General features: G+C 48.8%; 1 protein-coding gene across 1 annotated transcript; it reads right to left on the bottom strand.

The window, feature by feature from the left end:
• Window positions 1–8,585: 8,585 nt before the first annotated feature.
• On the bottom strand, window positions 8,586–10,753 carry LOC123038063. The gene is made up of 4 exons (XM_044461522.1): window positions 10,627–10,753; window positions 9,306–9,650; window positions 9,055–9,199; window positions 8,586–8,991 (listed from the first exon to the last, which is right to left on the bottom strand). Exons 1-4 carry the CDS (start codon window positions 10,751–10,753, stop codon window positions 8,586–8,588), a joined length of 1,023 nt encoding a protein of 340 aa, XP_044317457.1.
• Between the last annotated feature and the right edge of the window lie 377 nt (window positions 10,754–11,130).

Here is an 11,130-nt window from a genome sequence, read left to right on the forward strand (position 1 = left end):
TATATATCTTAAAAATAAATATCTGCATATTTAATTCATAGTTTCGTTTTACATATTTAAATTAAAGCTAAAAACATAATTTTTAATACAAAACATATAAAACTGCTTGATTAAATTTAAAAATATTTCAATTAAGTTTAATATTGTAACGATTTTGCCTCCTCTTTTTAGATCGGTGTGCGGTCACGATCCCGTCAATGCCCACTCCCTTGCCTAAGCTCAACAAAAACACACGCGTAGTTCTTAATTATTTCGCTGCTTTATTGGGTCTTCTACTCACAGAGCGCACGAGGTGCCATGTGCTTTTCTCTGATCTCGTTTTTAGAAGAAGGAAGAAGGAATCAAGGAATAAGGGAACAGAGAGAAAAAATAAAGAGACCAGGCAGCCGGGCTGTCAAAGTCTCATTTTGACGCTGCTCTTCTCCACATCGAGGAGGCGTAGGCAAGCTTGGAGTACCTCTGATTCGAAGTTGCGGCCTTGGTCCGAGTGAAGGATAAATGGGGCACCAAAACGGCAAAACACTTCTTGGATGAGTGCTCGTGCTACCGTTTCGGCGGTTTGGTTGGGAAGAGCTATGCACTCCAGCCATTTGGTGAAGTAGCCCATCACCACAGCGATGTAGCGATTTCCGTGAGTGGTAAATGACAGAGGGCCGAGTATGTCGATCGCAAGTCGTTCAAATTGAGCACCTAGGACGTGGGGTTGTAGTTGGCCCACTGTACGGCGAGTAGGTCCTTTTCTGGCGTTGAATTCGATACAGCGTGCGCACCAAAGGGCTACGTCAGCAGTCTGTCCGATCCAAAAGTAACGTTGCTTGAGCTTGGCGACTGTCTTCTTAATTCCGAAGTGTCCGCCTGTGGAAGAGTTGTGAGAAGCTCTGCGTTCTTCCTGAAGAGAGCGAGGCAGTACCAAGGCTTCGTCCGCTGTTTTGGTTTTAATCATTAGAAGACCCCTTTCCATGAAAAGGTGTTCGAACAAGTGCCAATACGCTTTTGTCTCGGGGCTGTCACTCCATGTTGTGGATTTAGTTGGTCGTTCTCCTGTTTTTAACCACTGCCGGATCAACGACAAAGTGGGATCTTTTTCCTGGCTGATAGCAATGTCGACTGGTTGGGCCTGTAAGAACAAAATCCCTTGACCATCGTTTTGTTCTGCCTTAGTGCAGCTTGCCACTGTGGAGGCGTTCAATCCAGCGAGCGAGTTGTCCTTCGGGTTCCCGAAAATTGAACAGCCATCGGAAAGACGAGTGGTCCGTGCGCACCAAGAATTTCCGCCCATATAAGTATTGATGGAATTGTTTGGTAGATAGAACCACGGCTAGCAGCTCTCTCCTACTTACGCAATAATTGCGTTCAGCAGCATTGAATGATTTGCTGAAATACTCCAGTACATGCTCCTGTAATTCTTGTTGTTGACTGAGCACAGCGCCCGCGCCATGGTTTGACGCATCTGTATCCAAAACGAATACACCATTAGAAGCGGGAAACGTTAGAATGGGCGGTGTGGTGAGCTTAATTTTAAGCGTTTCAAAGGCATCGTGAGCCGATGAGGTCCACGTGAAGGCACGCTTAGTTTCCGTTAGTTCATGTAGCAGGCGAGCGATGGTGGCGAAGTCCGGGATGAATTTGCGGTAGTAGGAACAGAGGCCCACGAAGGATCGTACCTCTTTCTTGTTACGAGGGGGTGACCAATCGATGACTTTTCGAATCTTTTCCGGACACGCCCGTAAGCCTTTGTGGCTAACTATGTGGCCCAGGTAACTAACCTCGGTTCGGAAGAAATGGCATTTGCGGGGACTCAGCTTTAGTCCTGCGCTTTCCAATTTATCCAAGACTTGTTGCAAGTGGTCCAGATGGTCTTCCGCTCTCCGAGAGTACACAATGATGTCGTCGAGGTAAACTAGTGTGGATTTCCAGGCAGGTCCGGAGAATAGGCCGTCCATTAAACGCTCGAAGGTCGCTTGCGCGTTGGTCAGGCCAAACGGCATCACGTTAAATTCAAAAAGACCGGCATCACACGTAAAAGCGGTCTTGGCTCTTGAGGCATCGTCCATTTCCACCTGCCAGTAACCGCTCTGAAGGTCCATTGTGGAGAACCAACAGGCGCCGTGCATCGTGGTTAAGATGTCATCCATCCTTGGTAGGGGATAAGAATCCTTGATGGTGATATCGTTTAGACGTCGATAATCCACACGGAACCGGGTGGAACTGTTTTGGGGGGCAATTGGGCAACAGAGCTGCGGGCAGCTGCTCCTCCGACATGCATCGAACCGTTAAGTGGGTGTCGCTAAATGGCAGGATGTTACTTGGCGCGGTCGAATAAAGTAGATTTCGCTGTTCCGTAGTCGGGGCATATAGCGGCAAGGATCCCCACGGGAACCGTAACTGAAGATCTTTCAAGTCTACGGTTGCCTTATATTGCAGCGGCTGCCCACTGGGGCTTACGGTGTTGACTGTCAACCTCCGCCCCGAGAGGCTGACGGTAGCTAGTTTCCCGATAGCGGCACGGAGTTAGTTAAAAACTTCGGCCATGCCGTCAAGTAGGCGTTGAAATTCGGGCCAGGGACGTGTTCCATCGAAGGTAGGAGGCGGCTCTGTATCCGACACCTCCAGAATTCCCCATTGTGAGGTTATGTCTCCGACTGGACGATGGACAGCCATCAACGCGGACCCTGGAATGCCGTCCATTCTTCGTGGAAACACTTGCTGCGGCTGTCCTGAACCGGCATTGGCCATTTCAGCTTAGCACGGGGTGCTGGCGGAGTGTCGCTCACCCCCTGCTTTGTTCACGCTTTCGCTGTTGCCCAGCATGGTCCTCTCGAACGTCGCCCACATTTGTTCGAACTTCTGCTCGAACTTGAGGTTGAGCGACTGATCCAACGCCTCCACTTTTTGTTCGATCAGGCGGAACGAGCGGTTGATGGCGCGGCCACTGCATCCAGAGCGGCAGCTCCACCCTGCGGATCTTCTAAACTACACCCTGCTGGCGATGCTTGACGGCGGTGGCGGGCGGAATTCTTAAGCATTTTGACGCGGGTCAGGGTTCTCGCAAACCCTAGTGACCCCACACTTGGCACCAATATAACGATTTTGCCGCCGTGGAAGGGCGGATATCGTCACGGAAAGCCGAGCGGAACTTCTTTTTAGATCGGTGTGCGGTTATGATCCCGTCAATGCCCACTCCCTCGCCTAAGCTCAACCAAAAACACACGCGTAGTTCTTAATTATTTCGCAGCTTTATTGGGTCTTCTACTCACAGAGCGCACGAGGCGCCATGTGCTTTTCTCTGATCTCGTTTTTAGAAGAAGGAAGAAGGAATCAAGGAATAAGGGAACAGAGAGAAAAAATAAAGAGACCAGGCAGCCGGGCTGTCAAAGTCTCATTTTGGCGCTGCTTGAAGAGTTGCCACCTAGCCGACTATCGAAAGCCGAAGGTTTTCGGCGGCCTTCGTTACAATATATTAGAATATACTATGATTGTTAAACAAAAACAAAGCGAAGTTTATTTAAATGGAATATATTTAAAGGATATTTAATTAAATATATTTCGCTTTTTTATCCATGGCTGTTTTTATTAACTTTAAAACGGACATATTAAATTTAATTTTTATTCAAATATATTAAACTTTGATCTAATGACTTAAAAAATTTAAAGTAAATACGAATAACATCATATCTAATATTATCAACCTGCATTTAAATCTAATCTTATTTACTCAAGCAGTTTTATATGTTTTGTGTTAAAAGGTATGTTTTTATACCCTTGCAGAGGGTATTATAATTTTGGTCAAAAGTGTGCAACGCAGTGAAGGAGACATCTCCGACCCTATAAAGTATATATATTCTTGATCAGGATCACCTCCTGTGTTGATATAGCCATGTCCGTCTGTCCGTCTGCCCGTCTGCCCGTCTGTCCGTCCGTCCGTCTGTCCGTCTGTCTGTTTCTACGCAAACTAGTCTCTCAATTTTAAAGATATCGAATTGAAACTTTGCACACACCCTTCTTTCCTTTGCACGCAGTATATAAGTCGGAACGGCCGGGATCGGCCGACTATATCCTATAGCTGCCATATAACTAATTGATCGGAAATGCCATAACTTTGGTGTTTGAAAAGTTAGAAAGTTGGGATTTTCTATAGGTATTATTTTTGGCAATCAATCCGATCTACCAAATTTCATAAGGATCGGCCGACTATATCTTATAGCTGCCATATAACTGATTGATCGGAAATGCCATAACTTTGGTGTTTGTAAAGTTAGGAAGTAGGGATTTTCTATCGGTTTTATAGTTGGCCAATCAATCCGACCTACCAAAGTTCATAAGGATCGGCCGACTATATCTCATAGATGCCATATAACTGAACGATTGGAAATGCTATAACTTTGGTGTTTTTAAAGTTAGGAAGTTGGGATTTTTTATGAGTATTAAGAATGCATCATATGAATAATTTTGGAGAATATAATTTACAGAGTATTCTGCAAGGGTTTATCAACTTCGGCTCCGCCCGAAGTTAGCTTTCCTTTCTTGTTTTTAGAATGTTTTTTCGGTGCCATTTCTTTTAATTTTTCAATAAAATATTATTTATTTGTTAGTGTCGCTTACAATTCATTCTTATAAGTTTTCCCAATACAAATTAGTTAAAATCGCCGCTCGAATTTTCTTTGCGCTGCGTTTCAAAGCGCAGTGGAGAGATTCCTGGAGCGGGAAGGCGGGAGAGCCTGGAATCGCAAGCGTCCAGTGTGGGAGAGCGGGAGAGCCTGGAGTCGCGAGCATCCAGTGCGGGCGAGTAGGCATTCGCTACGAGGGAAGCGCGGGCAGTTTAAAAGAGGGGAGAGCGGCGTAAACATTCCGCCCCCCTTGCAATCGCTAGCGTTGCAAAAGAAAAAAAAGCCCACTCCTGTCGTCTAGGCTTGACTGCAGGCGCCGGACAGGATCCACCCGAATGCCGTCCTCTGGGCCAATGGGAGTCCCTCGTCGACCAAATGGAAGCCCGGTCGGATGACCTTGGCGTAGACATCCGCACCCAGGACTACAGAGATGGTTGCCGGCAAGTAAAAGCGTTTGTCGGCCAACGGGAGCTCTCGGATGGGGGTGCGGATGCGGACGTTCGGCTCCACTTTCAAGACCACCTCTAGCTTGAAGCCGTTGTCGCACTTCGACCGAATTGTCGCCGTGCAGATGCTCTCGTCGCCGACGGTCGTAGTCGGCAAGCGGAACGCGGACGCCAATGATGCGTCGATGCAGCTCGTCGGCGTACACGGGTCGATGAGGGCGGCCGTGTCGAAGGTCTTCAGCCCGGTCTCCAAAGTGACCATGGCCGTCGGCAGGACATTCACGCTGTGCCGTTGAAGGATGGAGGCAAGTGACGGAGCCGGTGCCGAGGAGGCTGAGCGCGGCAGAGAGGCAAGCGCTCTGCGAGTTGGCGGATCTTGCCGGCGCGAGCGCTGCTGAGAAGCGGCGGATGCCGAGCGCCTTGCCGGGGCTAGCGCTTGGCGAGTTGGCGGATTCTGCCGGCGCGAACGCTATTGAATAGCCGACGGCAGGGGACGCTCGTGCATATGGAGGAGCGTGTGGTGCTTCCCGTTGCACGTTTTGCATTTGTCGCCATTGCGACAACTCCCGTCGGAGTGCTCGTGGGCGAAACAATTTGAGCAGTACTTATTAATAAGCACTGCCCGAAGCCGCTTATCTGCGCTCAGCTTTAGGAACCTCTGGCACTTTCGAAGCGGATGGATTCCACGGCAGACTCGGCATCGGTAGGAATGTATACCTCGAGTACGTCTGCTTTCCAATGCCTGAGCGCTGCGTGGACGAGGAACCATGATGTGATCTGGTAGTGAGTAATGGATAAAAAAAGATGATTTGAAACTGCTTAGATGGCGAGGATTGTTGGGGAATTATGTGGAGGATGTTGGTTGAGGAAGACGGTTGGAGTGTTCTCCTGGCAGAAGAACCACCTTGGTCACGGGACGCTTGAAAATCCTGCGTGCCGTGAGAATGCTGACGACACGGACATTGCCGTCAGCCCCCGAAAAGATAGAGTCGATTCTGCCAAGGCGCCACTCATTCGAGGGCAGATTGTCCTCCTTGACAACTACCATGTCGCCAACGCGGAGATTTGCGGTCGGGGACTGCCACTTGTTACGCTTGTGGAGCTCTTTGAGATACTCCTCTTTCCATCGAGCTTGGAATTGTTGATGGAGCGCCTTTAAGTGTTGCCACCGATTCACAATGGACTTGGACTCCCCTTTTAATTCGGGTTCCACTATGGACAGAAGAGGTCCGACGACTAGAAAATGCCCTGGTGTCAATGCTAAGAGATCAGTGGGATCTTCAGACATAGGAGATAGCGGTCTGGAATTTAAACAAGCTTCAATTTTCGCTAGGAGGGTTGAAAGTTCTTCAAAAGTGTACTTTCGAGTAGCGGTGGACTTGTAAAACAAGGTTTTGAAGCTTTTGACACCCGCTTCCCACAGGCCTCCCATATGGGTTGCCCCCGGAGGAATGAATTGCCAGTTGAGCTGCTGATGACTATACGCATCAGTCACAGACTCTTTTACGGCTTGTAGAAAATCTCGGGAGAGCAGGGTGGCAGCGCCGACAAAGGTTTTCCCATTGTCGGACTGCACTTGACGGGGACAACCTCTTCTGGATACGAACCGAGCGAAAGCGGCGAGAAATTTCTCGGTCGTCAGATCGGATGTAGGCTCTAGATGGATGGCCTTTGTAGAGAAACACACGAAAACCAACACATACCCTTTTGTAATTAGGCAAGCTCTGCCTGTGTAATTTTTTATGTCGAAAGGGCCAGCGTAGTCCATCCCTGTGTACGTGAATGGCCGGGAAAAAGAGACTCCCTCTTTCGGAAAACTTCCCATCATCTGAACTTGCAATCGCTTCTTATGGATAACGCAGACCTTGCAGGAGTTACTAACGGCCTTTACCAAGTTCTTTATTTTCGGAACCCAATATCTTGACCGTGTGACACGTACGACTAACTGGTTGCCTCCGTGCAACGTTATGAGATGCGTAAAGCTTACCAGTAGTCGCGAGAGTGCACATTCGTACGGGAGGATTATAGGATGTCGTTCATCATATCGCAAATTTTCGGAGGCCGTTATTCGGCTGCACGCCCTTATAAGCCCTTTCTCATCTAGAAAGGGGTTCAAGGAGAGGATGGAACTTGTCGCGGACACTGGACGCTTTTGACTCAAGCAGCGATATTCATTAGCAAAATATCTGCGCTGAGTGCTAATGACCATGAGCCGTTCAGCGGCGACTAGATGGACTTCCGGAATCGGCGACTGTTTCCTACATCGCTGGACAAAACGGTGGACATACGCAAGGACCCGTAAAGCTCTATTTAACTTGGAAAAGCGATCAAGGATGTCTTCTGTCGGAATGGACGCAACATGGGCCTTGACAGGACGCCTTTCCACTTCGGTCACCTGTAAGTCGGTGCTTTGGGCAGGCCACTGATCTCGTGGCTTTTTCAACCAAGTTGGCCCATGCCACCAAAGGGAGTTGTCGACCAGTTCTTGTAGGGGCACTCCCCGACTGGCCAAGTCAGCTGGATTGTGTTCGGATTGAACATGCGACCAATTGGCTGCCTCTGTGGACTGGCAACGAACGTTGTCCACTGGCATACTGGTTTGGCTAGCCATGCAAGCACAATCGTGGAATCGGTCCAACTATGGAGTTTCGAGGACAGCATCGGCATATGGGGGAGGATGGATTCGGCCATGTCGGATAGCAATAGAGCTCCACACAGCTCTAGTCTGGGAAGCGACACAGTTTTTACTGGCGCCACGCGCGTCTTGGCCGTGAGAAGATGCACTAGCGTCGTGTGCCCCATCTCGACGCGTACATAGATCGCAGCACCGTACGCCTTTTGAGAGGCATCACAGAATCCGTGATGTTCCACTTGGAATTCTGGGCGGAAGGAAACCCATCTGGGAATTCGGACTTGATCTAGGACTGAGTAGCTTTGAAGGAAATCACGCCACTTTTGGCACAGTTCAATTGGAAGTTCATTATCCCACCCTAGATCATGCAGCCAGATTTCCTGCATGAAAATCTTGGCACAGACCACGAAAGGAGCGAGCCAGCCTGCTGGATCAAACAGCTTCGCAATTTGGGAGAGAACATGCCGTTTTGTGAGTGTAGCTTCGGTGGATAGGTCGGGGAGGGCGAAGAAAAACTCATCGGATGTTGCTTTCCAACGGACTCCGAGAGTTTTCGCCGTGCTTTCCGTATCTATTTCGATGAAATCGGCATTTAAAAGATGACCGGTTCCGATATGAGCCAGAACTTCTTTGTGGTTGGAGGTCCATTTCCTCAATGGAAAACCAGCCGAATCGAGGGCACTCTGCAACTCGCGAATGGTGAGGTGAGCCTCTTCTGCAGAGTCGGCTCCCGAAAGGACATCATCGACATACATGCAACCAAGAATAACTTTACTCGCCCTCGGATGGGTTAGTTGCACGTCGGTCGCCAGCTGTTGCAGTACCCGAATTGCCAGAAACGGTGCGCAATTGACCCCAAACCTAAAAGTTTTTAGCTCAAAATCTCGAATGTATCCTTCTCTATCGCGGAATAAGATACGTTGGAACGATGTCTGCTGCGGATCTACCCAGATCTGCAGGTACATTTTCTATACTATACACAAATCGGAAATATCGCCACTTCAGGATCTGGATGATTAGATCGGACTGTAGGACCGGGCCAGCATGAAGGATATGATTTAAGCTGACCCTATTGTCTGAAGGGCTGGAGGCGTTGAATACCACTCGAAGTTTGGTGGTCGTACTCTCCGGTTTTAACACTGCAAGGTGTGGCAGGTAGTAACACGCTGAATCGTGGGTAGGAAGGACTTCTCTCATGTGATTGAGGTCGAGATATTCTTGAATAACTGAGTCGTACTTGGATTTTAGAGTACTGTCCCTTTTTAGCCGCTGCTCGTTTCTTAATAATTGAGCCAGCGCCTGGGATCTGGAATATCCTAGGGAGCATTTAATGTTCTCAGGATCTCGAAAAGGAAGACTCACGACATACCTGCCGGTCTCGTCTTTTGAGGTGGTCCGAAGGAAATTGTCCTCACAAATCAGGTCGGATTCTTTTGCCACCTTTACTGGCAGATCCTCCACCTCCCAGAATTTGGTGAGGAGCTTATCGAGGGACGCTTCATACGTGTGTGCAACTTGCGTGGAAAAGGATGATATTTGATCTTGCCTCGGAGCGGGTTAGAATCCAGCCGAAAATGGTCTCTTGACCGAGAAGCGAGCCACAGATGTTCGCTCGGGTACCGCTTAGTAGAATGGATGGAAGTATATCGGCCCCGATTAGAATATCTTTTTGTGCGCTCTCATAAAACTTTGGATCCGCTAGCGGAAGTTCGGGAAGGTCTCGCAGGAAATGTTGCGGAAGCGGACATGAAGGAAGATTTCCGGCTATTTGTGGAAGCACGTAGGCAGTGGTGTTTAACTGCAAGCTAGGCCGGGTTGGAGAACGGATCGTGAATTGACAGATCTTTTTGGTCTCAGCGGAGACCGTTTGATTAAGTCCTGAGACCTGTGCTCGGATAACCTGGAACGGCAGTTTATTCAGGTTGAAGAGGCGCTCAGTGATGAAGGTCGCCTCAGATCCGGAGTCTATTAAGGCTCACGCTTGGAAATTGGAACCTCGATGTTATTATATATTAATTATAGCGGTGCCTAGGAGGATAGTGCCTGCCGCAAAATAATTGTGAAGCGTTGACAGCGTGCCACTGGCAGCCGAGGGACCGAGAGTATTTGGTCTGGATCTGGGCGTTGGCGTTGGATTTACACGCGCTGGGGATGGGCTGCCTCGGTGTAGGAGGGTGTGATGGCGGCCGCGGCACGTGAAGCAGTTATGTGCGCTTTCGCAGTCGCGCAACTGATGTGTCCGCGCAAAGCAGTTTAAACACAGCTGTTTTCTTTTTATATATGCGATGCGTTGGTCGACCGTCATCTGGAGAAATTTGGCGCATGTGCGTACAGGATGGTTCTCTCTATTACAGAGATCGCACCCTCTAGGTTGCCTAGGTGCTACCCTTGTCTCATATGGAAGTGGATGCCCTGGGCTGAGTCTGACTAGAACCTGATGGTCGAACATCATCTATGGCTTCTAGTGTCCTGTGACGCTCCGTTAGGAAAACGTTCAGCTCGTGCCACGTAGGGATCTCGGCTTTGTTATGAAGGGACTGCTCCCATAGGGAAAGCGTAAGCTTTCGGAGTTTGGACGAGCACATATACACCAAGAGGCAATCCCAAGTTTCGTCCTGAATACCGGACATTTCTAGTGCAGTAAGGCAACCCTGGATAGTACTTTGAAGTTCTTTTAAAGCTGACCCAGACTCCTGTGTGACGGACCGTACATTGAAAAGTATCTTTAATTGACTGTTTACTAACAATCGCTTGTTTTTGAAACGCTCAGTGAGGTTATCCCACGCTGATCGAAAGCCATCATTAGTAAGGGGTGAATTTGGAACTATATTGTGAGCGTCGCCACTCGTTTTAGCATTAAGGTGAAATAATATTTCGACAGGAGTGAGTCAGGGATTGTTGATATAAATTGCCGTGAATAGATCCCTAAAGGTTGACCAACGAAGATAGTCGCCGGTAAAAACTTCGGTATCGCACGGCGGAAGCCGGCAGCCTGACGGAATGTATGTCTGAGAAGGATCAGCTGGCGTTGGGGAAGGTTGCGGAAGTTGCGGAGTTTGCGCTATCATATCTGCTATCTGGGCGCCGCACCTTTCGTACGCGCTGTAGCAATAACCGTACTTAGCCTTGAGGACTGGCAAGCTTGACAGCTTCCTTGACAGCACCTTCTCCGGCTGCTACAAGGCATGCTGTAAGGATGTTTTCCCAGCCAGGATATGCTCAGGGGTTGGCTAGGGCCTCCACAAAATATTTATAAATTTACAGTGGATGATGTGGGTTAATCGAGTGAGTTTTTAGGCGTGGTCCTTATAATTAGGAGAAGAAACCGCGACAAAAGGTACGTGGATGTACCTAAGACTGGCTACTGAGTCCGGGCAGACCCTGGACTTAGTAAACAGTTATCGTAGGAACCTATGTCAGTGATAGGCTTTATCGGTGGCTACCA

The sequence above is a fragment of the Drosophila rhopaloa genome, unplaced genomic scaffold, assembly GCF_018152115.1.
Source record: "Drosophila rhopaloa isolate 14029-0021.01 unplaced genomic scaffold, ASM1815211v1 contig_4, whole genome shotgun sequence".
Classification (NCBI taxonomy): domain Eukaryota; kingdom Metazoa; phylum Arthropoda; class Insecta; order Diptera; family Drosophilidae; genus Drosophila; species Drosophila rhopaloa.